Genomic DNA, 19,793 nt, shown 5'->3' with positions numbered 1-19,793 from the left:
TCGTCATCTTCTGTGTCCGAATTGAACAATTGTGCAAGTATCGGTAATCCATCCAAACCGCCGGGTTCCCTCTCGTTGTCAGAGTCACTCTCGTCGTCATGTGGCTCCACAGAAATGATGCCGGCTTTGCTAAAAGCTCGAAGAACTGTACTAGCAGATACGTTCGTCCAAGCAGCCACAATGCATTCACAGATTGTGGCTGCAGTAGGTACTGCAGTAGGTGCGGAAAACGGCCAGCTTTTCTTCTTAGTCCGCTGGAAGTTGCTGAGCCACGGTCGTCTTCACTCTCACGGATAGATGGCGCCGTTTCATAAAGCAAAAGCACCAAGACGGACCTCCTTGAAAATGTTAGATTTTCAATTCTTCGGCTAATGTTTTCGCCCTTAGTCGAATGGTGACCGCGGAGACGCTTCTGCCGGCTCCTCTTTGATCGAGAATCCACCGCTCCAGTTGGTCTTCCAACTCGTTCCACCTCGCCTTATTTCCACATCTTTTTGACTTGGCGAAGCTCGTTCTCCTGCTTCCTCCATTTGCGAACCATGGATTCGTTGACAATAAATTCTCTGGCGGCTGCTCGATTCCCATGTTTCACTGCATAACCGATGGCTTGGAGGTTGAATTGCGCTTCGTAGGCGTGTCTCTTTGTGGAATTCATTTTTGGGGGTTCTTGGAAACCCAAACCGAAGTTGTTTTGCAATAATGCACATACTCACATTTTATACAGGTGCTGGTACCTGCTAGAGGCGTACCTTTAGCGTCCACTTACACGCCCACCCTTCACTCATTGCCGGACCCACCCCCTGCGTGCCTGTCCTCACTCACGTCCACCTCTCTTCATATATTTACATATATGTGCACGGACGCGCTTCACTGATTGGCTGACCTCTTCTCCGCATGTGTGCGTGTCGTCATTCACGTACACATTTTCTCTCTCTCCATATATTTACATATAAGTGCACGGACGCGCTTCACTGATTGGCCGACCTCTTCTCCGCATGCGTGCGTGTTGTCACTCACGTACACATTTTCTCTCTCTCCATATATTTACATATAAGTGCACGGACGCGCTTCACTGATTGGTCGACCTCACTTCCGCCTTTTCTCTATATAAACAGCGTGTCGGGTCTCAGCCAGATTTTGGAACTCAGCTCATATAAAAGACGCTCCGCATTATAAGGCGTCCTGTCCATTTTGGAGAAAATTTTAAACTTTTAATGGCGCCTTATAGTCGTGAAAATACGGTACCACCTTGAGCGAATAGAGGAGAACTGGGAAGACTACGAGGCTACAGTCTACACAGACAGCTCAGCACAGGGGGTGGGGGGTACCACCATAGGCGGTAGCGGTGTAATAACCACTACAGGCCCACCGAGTGACCTGACGGTCCTCCAATCCTATGCGATGCCAGCAGGAAGATGGTGCTCTTCGTTCCAGGCAGAGGAGAAGGCAATCAGAGCCGCTCTGCAGCTTCTACTAGAAGAAACGAAGTGGAAAGAAGTCCGCCCTGTAACCGAGAGTCAGTAGTGCGTCCTAAACCTACAAATTCTACATCCCTCCAGCGTAACGCTGAACGAGGACAAAGGCGAAATCCTCAAATCCCTGGCTCTTCTGCATGAAAGGGCTGCTGTATTACCTTCACATGGTGCCCTGGACATCGTGGAATCCCTGGGAATGAACGAGCCGACCAGTCTGTAAAGGAAGGCAAGGCCCTTGAACAAGATGAGGTCACCAACCATTACGACTCGGCCAAGGCAGCCATTCGCTGGGCTACCAGAGTGCCACCATTCCAACACGAAAGAATGAGGCTGGTGTACGGAGAAAGAGGCAAAAAGGTCAACCGTGTGAAAGAGGCAACTTTATCTAGGAAGGAGCAGACTACCGTTGGCCGACTACGAAATGGTGATCACCCAGAAAATACTGGCTCCACAAGATTGATCGAGCTGAGGATATGGTCTGCAGGAAATGCGGCATCAGGGATGAAAGCGGAGCACGTATTCAAATGCCCAAGTAGCCACGGAACCGCCGAAATGATCCCTCCGGACATTCTAACCACTGACCCTGGCCTCGCTCTTAGGATCTGGGAGCGGTGGAAACAAAGTCCTGACTTACCAGAGGTGATGAAACCTGGGGAACTGAGCAGACAATAATAACCCTACAAAACCCTTCAAGCCAAGTCAAGTTCAAATTTATTGTCAAATATGCTGTATGTGCAACATGCGCAACAAACTTGTGTGCTTAACAACAACAACAATGACAGCACCGACAGTCAAATGGCGCCGACATTCCTCTCAATAAAATCAGTGCTGGTACACGCGTGTTTCCGAGAAGGCGCAAGGACCAAGTACAGATTCTTCCCCATGTGACGTGGCCAAAAATTGCTGAAAACAATCCACATCAGGTCCACAGGGCGGTTGTGTTGTGTTGTGTCTGGTTGGATACCTGGGGTGCCCTAGTATGTCCTAGTTTTGGTCTGGTTGAGGGATAGCTAAAATTATTATTTTCAAAGATTTATTTAAAAATCGGTTAAAAAGGTCAATAGAAATCAGGTCACCATATCACTTTTCAGAGGCCTTTTATTTGGCCTCAGACTCAAGTCTTTCTGCAATAACGAAGTGCACCACAACTGCCACGTGGGCCACGTTGACCACATTTTGCTCCTTTTTCCCCCCTTTCATTTTTTCACTTCTTCCTGCCATATATCTCCCTTTCATCAAAACAAAATGGTCACTGATGCAAGTCAAATCAGGGTTAATATCTCATTTCACATACATTTTGAGAAATAACAGTAGAATCTGAATGCAACATTTGCAGAATTTGGTTAATTAGGTGCTTAAAATTGATTGTTAACTTAGCCTCATGAGTGCCATGTTTGGCTAGATGTTTTCATTATGTTATGTGGAGATTGTTTTTATTTGTAAATTTTACAATTTCATTTCATCTTATTTTATTGAGTTTGAATATTTTGCTCCTTTCACAGCAGTCAATTTTCTTGTGATGTACCCCTTCAAATTCTGATATGGATCTAAAGAATAAATGTCAACATCACAAAAAATGCATTGTGTAATGTGCTTGTTTTTTAATTAGTGCTGTTAAGCGATTAAAAAGTGTTATTAATTAGGGTTTGTAATTAAATAATCTAATTAATCTATATTTTATCTCATCAAAAATGATTGAAAATCCCTTAGTTTCATTTTAAAAATTCGTTACATTATTGAGGCAGATCAAAAGATATTAAAAAAGTGGCATTATAAAGTATTTTATTGTTTTTCAGCAGACTTGGACAGATGCAGTCCTCACCATTTAATATTTGCTGTATTTGAGACCAGTCAAAGTCCTATCTGCAACCTTTAGTTTCGACCATGAGGGGAAATATTGTTTTGTTTTAGGGTTTTTTTGTAACTCTTCAAAGAATTTCAAAATAAAAATAAAATATAACACCAGTTCCTTAAAAAGTGCTTAGGTTAACACATCAAAAACAGTAAGAACAATTTTCTGAGCAATACAAGTACTCAACACTGAAGTTGCCTCAGATAATAAACAATAAATAAAACAGACCCTGAAAATCACAGGGCTGTAAATTAGCACTTCAGAAATAACACTGATCATCATGACAAACTAAAAGTGCTGAAATGAATATCAATCACTTCTTGTAGTCTACAGAGGACACATCAACTATGCCTCGTACGTGGCGTGTTCTCGAGTTTAGTTTGCCGAAGAGCTTGCTATGTATGGCTCCCTCGCTATATTGCTATTGCTTTCGGTGCTAACATTAGCTGTGGCTGCACTCATGACTGGGCGCTTTGCATTGATGTGGGAGGCTCAATTTGAGCTGCTTCAGTGGTAGGCAAACTCCTTCTTACAAGTTAGGCACAACACTCTGCCTTTAGCTATTGTGTTGTCAGGGTGTTTTTGGAATGTAAATTTTCCATTCATTTTGCCAAGAACTCTCACATACTCCTTACCGCTGCTTACTAAGCCCACCCAACTCCAATGGCAGCCTATCAGCTTTAGGTAAACACGCCCCAACATAATGGCAGCCAATCAATGTCCACTTCAGGCTGTGACTGACAGTTGTTTCCCCCACCCTCAACAACTCGAACACAGGAAGCCAACACATAAAAAGGGGTATTAGAAAAAGGCAACCCACCAACAAAAACAATAAAGGCAGAGAATAAAGTGTAGATTACCGCAATTTAAAAATTAATTAATCCAATGTGATGTAATTAATTTATCGCAATTAACGCAAAAATAAAAACCTCTTTTTAATCAGTTATACACATTTACGCTTGAAAAACTGATCTCTTAAATGAAGCATCCTTCTAATTAATTACAACTTTCAAACATTTTTTAAAAATGTGTTTGACATTTTAAAATCAATCAAATTGCCACCACAGACATGGTGCCTCTAGAGGCGTTTGAGTTTAATGCAGGCAGTAAACACAAGCCGTCATTTCATTTTAAACAAGTAATTGAGCCATTATCACTTCGACATCAACATATTCAGCATCACTGTCAGGGAGCTTTATGACAAATGATCAGCATTGCATCTAGAACGAGATTAACAACATTAGCATGATGCATCTCACCTGAACAAAGCTTTTCTTTGCTTCCTCTGGGGTACAGGGAAATGTGTTAGTGCGGCAGCACCACGGTGGCAGGTTGCCACCATTCTTTTTTGCAAAATTTGAATCCACAAAGTCTGCGGAACTGGTGAAACCACAGCAGTTCATCTGGAAAACACACACACACACACACACACAATTTTCAGGGCATTGAAACAATCAAATTTGTGGGATTGTATGATTGCCTTTTTTCGACTGAGCCAGTCGAGGGCTATATAGCTCTACATTTGTTTCAGAGTGAGTGATGTGGTCGGCCCTATAAAGAGGGACACGCCTTTTCTTTTCTTTTTCTCTCCACCTGTTCAATAAAACACGCCGATACATGGCTGATGGAAACACCTCGCTCAACTTGTCATTCTTGGATGCTAGGCAGAAGGATGCCAATCTGCACGTGCTGTGAAGCGGCTCTGCTAACAGGACCATTCTGATTGTCTTTTGTCCTATCATTTGAGCGAGATTAATCAATTCATGATGGTAGACCAGATAAAACTATTCTAGCCTAAGTGTTGCTGTGGAAACCTAATTTAGAGGCACGCCTGAAGCACAAATGGTATTAGTCTTTGATGAGATGGCAAAATGACGATGCATGGACCTTGGCCTTTGCTGAATCAACAACAGGCATTCGAGTAGACTAACCCACATTAATTTATTTCATTCATTATCACAACAATTCTAAAGCACTATAAGGCTAAAGGTCATTGTGTACCTGTTTGGTGAGTCACTTAAAACAGATTTTGACACGCATAGATAAAAAAAAAGACATGAACGAACTCATGGCATGTTGATGTCTGTATAGTTGCTTGTGATTTCTACATTTAAATTCCAACCCCCTTATTAGCATTGGAAATGCATCTTGTATGTAAAAAAAATGTTCCCTGATGTTGAATTCTTCTTTCCTCACCAATTAATATTATATATTATCAGCGGCATGTACAAACCCAATTTCATTAAAAGTGGGACATTGTGTTAAACTCAAATAAAAATAAAATGATTTGCCAACATTGTTCAACTTATTTATAATTGAGTACACGACAAAGTATTTAATTTTCAAACTGATCATCTTTATTGTTTTTACCAAATAATGATTAACTTGAGATTTTATGGCTGCAACAAAAAAGCTCTTTGTTGCATCACTTTTTCTTTTAAAACATTTAATAAGTGTTTGGGTACCGAGGACAACAATTGTTGAAGCTTTGTCGGTGGAATTTGTTCCCATTCTTGCTTGATGCACAGCTTCTGTTCAAATGTCTGCTATCGTATTGTACCACACATTTTCAATGGGAGACAGGTCTGGACTGCAGACAGGGAGATCTAGTACCTTAATGCTATTGTAACACATGCAGAGTGTGGTTTGGCATTGTCTTGCTGAAATCAGCAGGGGCGTCCATGACAAATCATTGCTTGGATGCCAGCCTATGCTTCTCCAAAACCTGTATATACCTTTCAGCATTAATGGTGCCTTCATACATGTCTAAGTGTGCCATAAGAACTAACACATCCCCATACCGTCAGTGATGTTGGCTTTGGAACTTTGGTCTATAAGAGTCCATATATCTCTCTTCGTCTTTGGCCCGGAGGGCACGAAATGCATGAGTTCCAATAGCAATTTGAAATGTGGACTCGTCAGACCACAAAACACTTTTTCACTTTGCATCAGTTCATCATAAGGGCTGTTCACACTGACCACATTTGCTCCGGCGCTGCACCGATGTATTTTGTTGCGATATATTTTGCACCGCAGCAAATTGTGTGGAGCGTTCACACGTACAAAGCTGCTGAGCGTGTCTGCATCGGCACAGCGTCGGTGCAGCCCCACCTGCTTTCACACGGCAGTTTCTGCAGCGGAGCAAAACGACAGAAAACAAATGAGCTGCCGTGTTGGTTCTTTTTAAAACGTACTGTATGTACACAACTCAAGCGACTACTGGACAGGCACGTCCTTCTCCTTCTCGGTCTCCGTGCCTTCTGCTCGAGAGTGACCGTCCATGAAAACGTAAATCAACGATGTCTTCAATGACACTCAGAAAAGCAAACACTAATGTACCAAAATGAAAATCAAGAGAGGAAATCACAAAATAAATTATATGGGGGGTGGGGGGGGGGTGGTTGTGAACAAACAACAAAGGAACAAACAACTCAGAGACAGTCCAGTCTCCTACAAAAGGAAAGATGTTACCAGCCAAGTCTTGTGTCGTTGTTAAACAAACACATGACGGAAGTCCGACAGAGCACGAAAGCAACGCATTCTCGCCATACGTACTCTTCACAAGCATTTGCTCTGGAGCAAATTTCACCCAGTTGCGTTCAGACGTGCAAATTTACATCGGTGCTGCTTCGCAAAAGAGCATTTGCTCCAGAGCAAATTTTTAAACCACCTCCCTGAGGTGAATCAAATTTGGTCCGGTGTAAGCCTTTTTCCGGGGCTACGGCGGAGCTAATTTACTCTACTGGGGCAGCCCCGGCGCAGCACCGGACCAAATCTTGCCGTGTGAACACCCCTATAGATGAGCCAGGGCCCAGAGAAGCTGGTGGAGTTTCTAGGTGTTGTTGATGAATGGCTTTTGCTTTGCAAAGTAGAGATTTAAATTGCACTTACCAACATTGGTTTTCTGAAGTGTTCCTGAGCCCAGGTATCCTATACACACTGATTTTGGTTTTTGATGCAGTGCCGCTTGAGAGATCGATGGTCACGGGCATTTCAAGTTGGGTTTTGGCCTTTTCGCTTACATGCATATAAAGTTTCTCCACTTCCTCAAAAAATTGTGGCCTTTGTTTGCTAAACACACAAGATCCTTTAGCCACATCACTGACTTTAAGATGGTCTTTCTTTTTTAGGATGCTGCTGATTGTTGATTTCGGCATGCCGAACTCCTTAGCCAACACAGACACACGCAGACCTGATTCATATTTCACAATCAAATCTTTCTTAAATGCAATAGTTTTGCACACAATTTTCCTCTTTTTTCACCAGCTCTACTACTTCCACTTGCTTTCTTTGGTGCCATACAGAAATAACAGTTCCACTTCCTCGTCTATCCGAGGAAGCGTCACTTCCTCGTGTAAGGAAGTTAAAGGAGTCGAGTGTCACAGGGAGTCAAGAAACATTGTGAAGAGTAAAGCAATGTTTTGTTTGCTAAACAGCACAGAAATGATTCTTCTTTTATTCAGAAATCCCACTCAGCCACTAATGATTTGTGGTTATAGAAAGGTCAGTGGGGTAATGATTTGTGGTGGGCACATGGATCTGAAACACCAGTTCTCTGGGAGTGTTTTACATTTTGTATGCGATAAAGCAGGTCATTTCCTTTTACAAGTAATCAACACAGGAAACATCAATATAATAATGGTTAACATATATGGGTACCACTCAAATTACGAAAATAATAACCTTTTTGAAGAATGAGAAAAACATATTTAACATACACTTGCTAACTTTCCAAATTCTGGTCTAGTTATAGGCGAAGACTTTAATATGATATAAAAGATGGGTCGAGGAAGGTGAACAAAAGTCATTGTATTTTTTTAATCTAGAAAAACACCATCGAAAAATCATTTTGATACAGCATCTTCATGTTGATGGCATCGTGACTGACGACCCAAAAAACAGCCAATTTCTGTTTTAAATTTTACAGTCATCTATATTAGTACACAAAATTGCGAACACTCAGCAGCTATTTTTCTAAATTCTATTAGCAATGTCACACAAATAGCTCAAAGCGACCAAGACTTTTGCGAGAGGAATATTAATTTAGATGAAGTTGTTTTTGCTATCAAAGACCTCAAAGCGAACAAATCCCCCGGTGTTGATGGTCTCACAGCAGAGTTTTATAAAGCTTTTGTAAAACTCTTGGCTCCCTTACACCTTGAAGTCTTTTTAGAAAGCATCGAGAAAAGTTGTCTTTCCCTTTCACTGGCATTGGGATTGATTACTTTGCAAAAAAAAGCAAAAAAAAAGATCATAACTTAATTGAAAGTTATGATCATTAAATAATCATTAAATAACGATTATAAAGCGTGTGCTTCCATAATAGCTAGGAGAGTCAAATGTGTACTAGACCCAATTGTTGGTGAGGTTCAGTTGGGTTTCATGAGTAAAAGGCATATTTCTAATAATATCAGGTTTGTCCTAGATCTGATTGATTACTCATTCATCTGCTCCGACAATAGTTATCTCCTATTTCTGGACTTCTATAAGGCATTTGACACGGTGGAACGTGAGTTCATTTTTCGTTGCATGGAACAATTTGGATTTGGTGAGTTTTATTGTAAAGTGGTCAAAACTATGTATGCCAATGGCAATAGCTCCATCAGACTGAGAAATGGCACCTCCCGAAGATTTGCCCTAAATCGTGGAGTGCGGCAAGGCCCTTACCATTTCTGTTTCTTCTGTGTACTCAACTTCTCACCTGTCCTATCAACAGAAGTGCTATCCAAAGGATATCTATTGCGGCAGAGAAATCCTGATTAGTCAGCTTGCTGATGACACTACCTTATTTCTAAAGAACTCTTGCCAAGTCTCTGTTGCGATTAAAGGAGTCGAACTGTTCTCAGCTGCCTCTGGTCTCCACATAAATCGAAACAAATGTGAACTGTTCCCTAACCATGATCGGAACGAGACTTCGGTCTGCAGCATCCCAATTAAAGAAAAGGTTACCTATCTAGGGATCACCATGCGATGTACAGCGAAATTTGACCCAATTATTCACAAAACCCAGGCTAAGCTTAACTAGTGGCTCGGTTGAGATCTTCCTTTAAAAGGACGTACACTGCTAACCAAGGCGGAAGGACTGTCACATCTTACGTATGAAGCAATCTCTCTGTGAATGAGAAAATATGTAGAAATATCAATAAGATGCTTTTCAACTTCTTATGGAGAAACAAGAGGTCTGTTGTAATGAGTACCTACGAAACTGGCGGATTGAACTTCCTGGACTTCTATAGCCTCAATAATACGTTTAAAATCAATTGCATCAAACAATTTTGGGGTAATAACATCGATTTACTTTGTTCCTAATTACATATTTTCTCAACTTGGTGGTCTTAAATTTGTACTTTTATGTGACTACAAAATATAGAAAAAAATCCCTTGGTTTTATCCAATTTCCACAAACAAATGCTTTTGGCATAGTCTTTGACATATAGAAACATATTTTCCCCTCATAAATGCTTTATTTGGAATAACCATTACATCTTATATAAGAATAGATCATTTTATCTCCCTAACCAGTTCAGTAACAAAATAATCCTAGCCAGTCAATTAATCAATAATCAAGGTTTTATTTTAAGTTACTCTGAATTTTTAAATGAATTGAACATACCTGTCACCCCAAGGGAATTTGCTACAGTCATGGATGCTATTCCTTCTGGAATCTTGACCGTCTTGAAAGGGGCGGAAAAAACAACTTGCTTACCAACACTAGACCCCAAAACGACTGCTATTGGCAAATCCTGTCAAACATCATCATTCAGAAATAACAACCGTAACATACACTTCATGTTTCAAAAAGATATTTCAACAACCCCGAATATTATTTCTTACTGGTCTGGTTTTGTTGATAATCTACACTGGGAAAAAATCTGGTCTCTTCATACAAATTTCAAATACCTCCTGACGAATAAAGTAAGGGTAATCTCTTTGAAAATGATAAAAAAAAGTACTATCACTACAAGCATTATCTTCTTAAGTTCAAGAAAGACATCTCTGTTGATTGTTTGTTTTGTGGAATGTCGAGTGAAACGATGGCTCACTTGTTCTGGCAATGCCCGTATACCAACAAATTTTGGAAACTGCGTCCCGATTTATTATTGAACGAATGTATTGTATGAAAAATGTATTTTTTGGCTCTTCAAAAATGAGGAAAAAAACGACTAAACAAGTTTTCATGATTGAATAATCATTCTCGCTAAGTTCCATATCCACAAGTCAATATTTAAACATACAAAACCTCTTTTCTTAATTTTTGGAAGAGATTCTAAGAACTATTTGAATTCTATTATGGTTTCCAAAAACTAGAAAGCTGTTAAAACTCTGACTTTATGCTCTTTATTTGGAATTTTCGGGAAATCCCCTGGCTCTTCTTTTTGTTTGTCTCTCTTCACACTGTGTATGTATTAATAACTTGTTCGTTTAGTTTTCTGTGATTTGTAATTTGACTTGTTCAATAAAGATTGTTGTTTTCAAAAAAAGCAGTCGAGTGGCGCATTTAGGTGTGATCAGTTTGGTCGAGAACCGGAAGCCGAGAGCGAGTCGAGTTACGTATTCAGGTTTGGTTAGTTTGGTCGAGAACCAATTTTCAGTCATAATCCGAGGCATAAAAAACTCAAATATTTTGGTCGAAAAATGATTTGGTCGAGAACAGAGCTGTTTGAAAACAGAGGTTTGACTGCATTGCTGAAGTAATTATAAATTTCAATTTGTTGTTGTTGTTTTTGTCAGTGTCAGTCACCTGGCACTGGACAAAGGGAGACAAGGACTATTTAATCACAAGGTAAGGGCCAACAAGTGGAAACAATCAAGGTGGGGCTGACAATCACACTGGCAAAGGAACAAGGGTAAATTACCTAAACCATGGTGTGTCAATACCCCCCGGTTTAGCACCGACGCCTGACAGCCCAGTTATCTATGGGTGATCCCTGTAGAACTCCTGAATCACGAAAGGCTCATATATGTGACTCTGTGGGACCCACTTTATCTCCTCTAGCCCATGTCTCCATTCTTCGAAGGCAGCGGTGCCCAGTATGTCGATCACGATTGACAGGTAGCTCGCAGACTGGTCCCAAGTCGATCGCAAGGGGTGGAGAGGGAACAAAAAAAAAACAAAAAACGAACGAACATTTGTGTATCTCTGTGCATGTTCGGAATATACTTATTTTGTTAATTCACACTGAACCTTAATCATCCTATCAGTCTCACTTTCACAAAAAATATTGAAAAAAGAACTGGTCACGTTGAACGTATAGTGGCGCATGAACTGCATCAACGGAAGTTGGCGCTCAGCAGTCTGCAATGGCAGCTTGTGAGCAGAGCGATGTCACTGTTATTATTATGATTATCAGGCAAAGTGCATTTCGTGTATAATTCACAGATGACACTCGCAAAGAATGAGAATCTGGAGGGCCGAAAGAAGCGTTTTTAAACTGTATGTGTGAACTACGATAGTTAACAGGCTGCAAAATTGAGTCGTATGCCTCCGTGTTAGGCTGTTGCTCATCATGGCATGCATGTGTATGTGCGTGAGCATGCGCAGGAACAGGTCGATCGTGGTAGGTTGGTTGATCGAAAAGGAAATCTTCGGTCAAAAAAGTTTGGGCACCCCTGTTCTAAGGCAACCTTAACAGCCAAGCTCTCGGAAAGGACTTGATTCGACTTGACTTGACTTGCATGGAGACACCGAACAAACAATCAACTAAAGACTTGTATGTCTGGAAGGCAAACCAACTGGAACCTGCTGCGGGTGGACCCGTCTTTGCTGGTGTCCCCCTTGGAGTACCCGGAACTCCTGAAGCCGGTTGTCTCTTCAAATGGTTCGGGCAATGAGAGAGCCCAGGTCTGCAGGTAAATCTAATGGCAATACAGTGAAACTCCTCGAGAACGAAACCTACATGGGCGAAAAAAAAACCCTAATGTGAAAAAATCTTCATGCATTAACACCATTCCCATTCTACTGCCCCCATACGCCGAAAAAAACCCCTGTTGAACGAAATCATTTTCGGTGCTCCAGCCTCGCGATGACGTTCACGACAACGAAGTCTAATCCAACAGCGGCCTCTACTGCTTCGTTCGGAATCGGCAACAGCAACCACCACACTGGTATACATCGTGAACAATGTTTATTTTCACAGCTGCGAGTTTCCTGAACACAACATACTCATAGCTGCCCTGCCATTGGCTTACCGAGCATCATCCTGGCCTCTGATTGGCCAAGAGGGACCTCACTGTCTATGTGTGTAGATACTGAAGCTACATCCGAAGAAGATCCACAATCGGAATGCATCCGATTAGCTACTCAAAGTAAATTGCTTATGGCTCGACGGACATTCAAATAAACGAACGTTTCCTCGTATTACAAGTAAAACATTTTCCTCGAAAATGCTAAAAACCTGACGCTAACTGGAGCGCTAATGAGAGAGAAGCGCTCCAGTTAGCGTAAGGTTTTTAGCCTTCAAGAGCTAACGATGGCCATCGAGGACTACGAAGCGTCCCGTGGCTGGCTTAAAAGTTCATTGCATGACATTGGCTGAGTAACGTTGTCTTGGGTGGAGGTCGAGTTAAAGACAGTGAGATGGTGGAAAGAAAAGCCACCGGGTCCAAGAAGTATTTGTTATTGTTAGATTCAGACGAGTATGGACGTTGCATTGCTAAAATGGCTACAAAACGGACCTTTGGATGTCAAGCAGCTAAGACAAGAAGAGCTCTGATGCTGGAAGAGAGGGTAAAAGTGATCAAAATGAAAGACGGACCAAGCAAAATTAAAGACATTATCCAAGAAATTGATGTAAGTGAAAGTTGAATGCTGATCGTAAATTTCACAATTTCTTTCCCTTTTTCTTTCTACACTGACAATATGAAGTGTCAAATAAGTGTGTGCTCATACATATGCACTATTGAAATAAAAATAAAGAGCACACATACGATTGTGTGTGCGTGTACACATACATTTGTGTGTGTGTTTATGTGTGTGTGTTTACATCTGAGATCAAATTTGCTACAGTGAAAACCCCCTGTTGTGAAACATTTCTTGCTGCAAACATGATTTTGTTGTAGAAGAGTTTCACTGTAGTTGTTCTTAAACAGGGTCCCTTCAAAAATACATCATAAAGTGCCGTGGCATTTCACCCATTCCAAGCAGTCGGTGATGAAGTGCATGGCATAGTTACAGACATAACTATGTCGTCCTTCGCTTGCCCCGGCCCACTCAGCTCCCTTGCTTTCTCCTGTTGGGACAGATGAGTCTCCTGTGCATATACAGTAGCTCTGCAACGAGCTGCTCTGCCCGCCGCTGTGTCCATACTGTTAATGCGAATAATAACTCCACTTGTATGATGGTCGTAGAACTCTTTATTTTGAGACCGCTCACCTAAACCAACAGAAGGATCATCCCCCCACACTCCACAAAACCACACTCCAAAGTACCCCCTTCCTCAAGGCAACACTGCCCCCGAGCATTCTAATATTGTAAAGGTTATTACTAAAAATAAAACAACAATCTCAGTCTCTTCTTTAACAAAAAAAATATGTACTGCTCAATTCAACAAGAAAAAGCAGGATTGAACATTACATTTGAAAGCATAATGTGTATAGTGAACAGTGTGTCGGTTCATTTAATTGTCCAATGCCCTTCAAAGAGAGCCTTGAGTAACAATGCCGGAGATTCTCCCTTTTTTGTTAGACACTCTGCCAAATGATCTTTGGTACTTGACCATAGCACCCGTTGGACTCCTTTTGATTGGATCAGCTCTTTAATAGAACTGATTTCCAAGCGTAGCCTTTTCTCAGCAACAGACTTGGTGGATTTCAATGCCTCCATAAGCGAATGATTAGCGCTGACACAAATGATCAGCACATATTGGTTAGTATTACCAGCATAGAGCTCAGAGAATAATGTTGACAGAAAAATGGCATTGTCAATACCCTCAGCCATAGCCAATGTCTTAGCTGCGAGTGTACTCCTGACAATTCTCTTAATTTTCTTTGACTGCCACGAGATGGGAGAAAATCGTCCGCTTTCGCCCATCAAAACAACAAAGTGCACACCTTGGGTGCCCCCATCAGAGAGATTTGCAAAAGATGCATCAGTGTCTGCAACCAACTTAAGGCTTTACCGAGGTGTCTAATGCTCAACTCAGCTGATTTGGTCTTAAGTTTAGACACAGCTCTGTTTGCTTCATGAATTGTTTGTATGGCAGCACATTTGAGATTTGTAGACAGATTAATAATAATTATGCATTGCATTTGCAGGCGCCTTTCACAACACTTCCAGAGTTTGGGGGCAGTGCGACTGAAGGCTCTGCACCCCATTGTACTGAGACGGGCAGAGGGTAGAAAAAGTTGGAGGGAGGATGAGGACCTGAGTGAGCGAGAGGGAATGGAGATTTGAAGAAGATCTGAAAGATAGAGGGGCGCAAGGTTATGGATGGCTTTGAATGTATAGAGAAATAATTTGAAATTGATTCTAAATTTGACAGGACGCCAGTGGAGCTGTCGAAGGATGGGGGTTATATGATGGAAGGAGGGGGTTCTCGTGATGATCCGGGCTGCTGAATTCTGAACAAGTTGAAGTTTATGGAGAAATTTTTGATGGACACCAAAGAGAAGTGAGTTACAGTCGTTGATACGGGAAGTGACGAGACTGTGAACAAGGATAGCAGTGGTGTGAGGAGTGAGTGAGGGACGGAGGCGGTTTATATTACGAAGGTGGAAATGAGCGGACCGGATAATGTAATTGATGTGGGAGTGAAAGGATAGTGAACTGTCAAGGATGACACCCAGAGTCTTCACCTGGGGGGAAGGAGATATAGTGGCATTATCAATTATGAGGGAGAAACTGTCGGCTTTGTTTAGAGTAGATTTGGTACAGACGATTAGGAGTTCTGTTTTATTGCTGTTTAGCTTGAGGAAATTATGGGTGAACTAAGATTTGATTTCTGAGAGACAGTGAGAGAGGGATGAGGGTGGGAGAGAAGCATCGTGTTTGCTGGAGAGGTAGAGCTGGGTGTCATCCGCAAAGCAGTGAAAGTGTAAGACAAATTTGCGGAAAATGTTTCAGAGCGGAAGGAGGTAGATAATGAAAAGGAGCGGACCGAGGACAGAACCCTGGGGAACACCAGAAGAGATGGGGAGGGATTGTGAAATAAAAGAATTAAGTTGAATGAACTGAGAGCGGCCAGTGAGATAGGAGTGGAACCAACATAGAGGGGTGTTGGTGATGCCTATGGTAGAAAGTCTGTTGAGGAGGATGGGGTGAGAGATTGTGTCGAAGGCTGCATTCAGGTCAAGGAGGATGAGGATAGAGATTAGGCCAGAGTTTGCTGCCATGAGAAGATCATTTGTGATTTTTATGAGGGCTGTTTCAGTACTGTGACGGGAACGGAAGCCGGACTGGAATTGTTCATAAAGACTATTGTCGGTGAGGTGGGAGTGGAGCTGAGAGGCGACAGTTTTCTCAAGAATTTTAGAAATGAAGGGAAGATGAGAAATGGGGCATAGGTTATTGAAGTCATTGGGATCTGAACCGGGTTTTTTCAGGATTGGGGTGACAGCTGCAGTTTTGAAGAGCATAGGAACAATTCCAGTCGACAGAGAGGAATGGATAATGGCTGAGATGAAGGGAAGCATAGAGGGTAGGCAGGATTTGACCAGAACTGTGGGGAGGGGATCGAGCTGACAGGAGGAAGTCTTGGATTTAATGATGAGGTCTGAAATTAATGAGAGATGAGGGAGTTCAAAAGAAGAGAACAGTTTGCAAGGGGTGAGAAGGTCAGAGGAGGGGAAAGGTGCTGATGCTGGTGGATTTTGTTGATCTTTTTGTTGAAAAAGAGGAGAAGTGCGTTGCAGGTGTCACGAGAATAAAAGTGAGGTGGTAGGGAGTCAGGGGGTTAAGTGATTCTGTTCCAAAGGGAAAAGGGAGTTTTTGTATTTCCAGCATTGGAGCAGATGAGTCCAGAGCAGTAATGTGATTTTGCTTGAGAGATGGAATCCTTGTAGAGGGATAGTTGAGCTGCATAGATGTCCTTGTGAGCAGTGAGACCTGTTTTCCTATAAAGTCTCTCAAGCTGCCGGGTTTGGGATTTCAAGGAACGGAGATGAGGGGTGAACCAAGGGGCAGACCGAGTAAAAAGGACAGAGCGGGACTTGACAGGGGTGAACGTATTGAGGATGCTGATGAGACCAGAGTTATATTGGAAAACCAAATCATCAGGAGTGGAATCAATGTCCGCAGTCAGGGTGGTCAGCCATGCAGTGAGAGAGTCAATGTTAATGTCTTTAATATCACGGTAAACGATGTTCCGGGGTGATTTGGCCATTGAGAGCTGTAGCGTAATGTTGAATGAGATAAGGAAGTGGTCCGTTATTGGAAGTTCGTCAGCAGTACAGTTGGAGGGGGAATTACCAGAGCAGCAGATCAGATCCAGGGTGTGACCTTTGATGTGTGTGGGAAAATCTACAAATTGATCAAAACCAAAACTGTTAAGTGAAGAAGTGAAGTCATTGGTGAGAGGAAGAGCAGTGTTGTCCATACGTGAAAGCACTATATAAATCAGCATGTATTGTATTGTATATGTATATTAACATCTCCCAGGATTATTATATTTGGTGACAGAGAGGAGAGATGCGTGAGGACAGCAGACAGTTCATTTAAGAAGTCACGGTGGGTTTTGGGGAAGCGGTACACTGTGGCAATAATCGTGGGAATTGATCCGGATATTTGACAGGCAAGGCATTCAAAGGAGGAAAGTGGAGGCAGAGAAACAAGAAGTACTTTCCACTTCTCGCGGCATAGTATTGCGAGAACTCCTCTGTGACCGGAATTGCGGGGCTTGGAAATGTAAATAAATCCTGGGGGAGTGGAATCGTTCAGCTGTGAGAAGTCCCTGGGAGCTTGCCAGGTTTTATTTAAACAGAGAATGTCAAGCTTATGGTCAGTGAGGACTTCCTGAATGAGATTACCCTTCCCAGTAAGCGAACGGATGTTAAGTAGCCCGAGGTTTACGGTGGGGGTCTCGCTGCTGCGGGGACCGTTAGCCGACCTAGCCGAGCCGGCTAAAGCACGATGGTCGATGGGCCGGCCGGCATTTCTGGATGGCCGACGGGAGAATGACCAGAAGGAAGTGATGCTGTTGGATCGGTTGAGGCAGAAGTCCCGACGAGGCCCACGGTGAATGTATTTCCGATAAGGAAAGCGAACGATGTCCGGGAGCAGGTGTAGAGCAGGAGGAGGGCCCAGCTATTGGAAGCGGAGCCTGAGAAGCTCAGCCACCGAGTATTGGAGCAGACCCTCGACAGGTCGATGGAGGAGCGACAGGATGATCCACAACAGTAGAACCCAGATACAGGCCCTGCCGACCCCCATCACGGGGCACAGCAGAGCAGAGATGGCACGGGGCCTGGTCCGAGAGCCGAGCAGGTAGGACACTGAGACGCCGGGACGAAAACAGTCGAAGCGCGAGCTCGTTAGCACGGAAGCTAACCCCAGACGTTAGCACGGAAGCTAACTGCCCACCACCAGAGACCAACCAGCCGACCGCCAGCGAGTGTGAGGGAGCCGGCAAACCCACTTGCCACGTTAGAAACACCCAGCAGCAAGCCCACTGGGCACGTCAAAAACTAGCATACAACCGGCTAGCAACGAGACCCGACAAAATGCCACCCAAACAGAAGCAAGACACAAAGCAGGATGAGGATTTCCTGACCCTCACTCAAGTCAACAAATTGCTTCAGCAACAAAAAAAAAGCTTTTTACGGCGCTCTTGCAACAACAACAGGAACATTTCAAAGGATTTGTCAAGATGATAATAGACTCAACAAACTCACGACTTGACACTTTTATCAGGGAAGTCCAAGAAATAAAAAACAGCATCAACTTTACCCAAAAAGAGGTTGACGACATTAAAAAAAATCGAATCTGTCAAACTGGCCACTCCAAAGACATGCAAACAGAATTCTACAAAATATGTGACGGCATGCTTGTATTAACAGACAAGATGGACTACTTGGAAGGACAGTCGAGAAGAAACAACTTGGTAATTGATGGAATTGAGGAAAAACCGGGAGAAACGTGCACTGAAACAGAGGAAAAGTTCAAAATATCCTCAAGGAGAAGCTGATACAGGGGCAAATTGAGGTGGAGAGAGCTCACCGCACAGGAAGACAAGAACTTGGAAGACCTCGACCGAGGCCAGTTGTGGTGACATTTCTAAAATACAAGGACAGATCAAGGATCCTACACAAAACAAAATACTTAAAAGGCTCCAAAATCTACATCAACGAAGACTTTACAGATGCCATACGACAAAAAAGAAAAGAGCTCCTCCAAAAATTAAAAGCTGCACGTGACAGAGGGGAAACTGCCTACTTAAGACATGACAAATTTATCGTCCACCCTCGCACCAGTACTCCAACACAACAGGCTCGAGTTCAACACCATCAAGCAGCATACTGAGAATTGTTCACCACCCGACGATAAAAACTCTGAAAATACTGAAGCAGGAAATTCACATACCAAAAAACATGGACTTCGAACCCTTTAACGACCCTTCCAACCCTTTGATGACTTCCAACCCTACTGACCACAAGACATTTGACCCTGAGAACAACTTGGACCCGGACAATAACTTTTTCAAGACCGACCGACCTCGAGGGAGCCACGATGACCGACCGTGAGGGAGCCAGTGATGAGCGCTAGGAAGCCAGCGACGACTGCAGGGAAGCCAGCGACCGCGAGGAAGCCGGGAGACAACCAGCCAGCGACCACCGCGAGGGAGCCAGCGACGACCCAAAGGGAGCCAGAGACGACCCCAAGGGAGCCAGAGACGACCGAGAGGAAACCAGCGACGACTGCAGGGGAGTCAGTGACCGCGAGGGAGCCGGGAGACAACCAGCCAGCGCGCGTGAGAGCCGGGAGGCAGCCATCCGGCGAGCGTGAGGGAGTCGGCGACGACCGCAAGGGAGCCAACGACCACGAGGGACCCAGGAGACGTCCAGCCAGCAACCGCGAGGGAGCCAATGATGACGGCGAGAGAGCGAGCGACGACAGCGAGGGAACCAACGACGACCGCGAGGGACCCAGCGATGACCACGTGGGAGCGGGAAATTGACATCCCAAAAACATGGACTTCCAAACCTTTGAAGATATTGACTATAAGCCATTCGAATCCGAGAACAATTTGGACCCAGACAATAACTTCTTCAAGAACAAACAAAATGTAACAAACTCTGACTATTACCTGGATGAACAATTCAACACTAATATAAAATTGGAAAATGCACTTTCAGTAATACACTTAAACAGTATCTATAAAAACTTCACAAAAATCAAAGAATACCTGACTAAATTCAATAAATTTAAAATAATTGCCAGATCAGAAATTTGGCTTGATGAAGATAAAACAACTGAAATGGAAATAGAAGGTTATGATATGTTTGAAACTAATAGGGAAAACAAAAAAGGAGGG

The 19,793-nt window shown here is 43.0% G+C and overlaps 1 protein-coding gene across 1 annotated transcript in view; it reads right to left on the bottom strand.

The window, feature by feature from the left end:
• The window catches only part of LOC127605713 (tetraspanin-1), a 79,185-nt gene that overhangs the window by 22,488 nt on the left and 36,904 nt on the right, over window positions 1–19,793 (bottom strand). The window contains exon 5 of the mRNA XM_052073495.1: window positions 4,587–4,730. Within this exon, the coding sequence (XP_051929455.1) occupies window positions 4,587–4,730 (144 nt within the window). The remainder of the gene's footprint in view (window positions 1–4,586; window positions 4,731–19,793) is intronic.

The sequence above is a fragment of the Hippocampus zosterae genome, chromosome 8, assembly GCF_025434085.1.
Source record: "Hippocampus zosterae strain Florida chromosome 8, ASM2543408v3, whole genome shotgun sequence".
NCBI lineage: Eukaryota > Metazoa > Chordata > Actinopteri > Syngnathiformes > Syngnathidae > Hippocampus > Hippocampus zosterae.
Note: the sequence above shows the minus strand (reverse complement) of the source record. Positions and strands in the feature narration are given on the sequence as shown.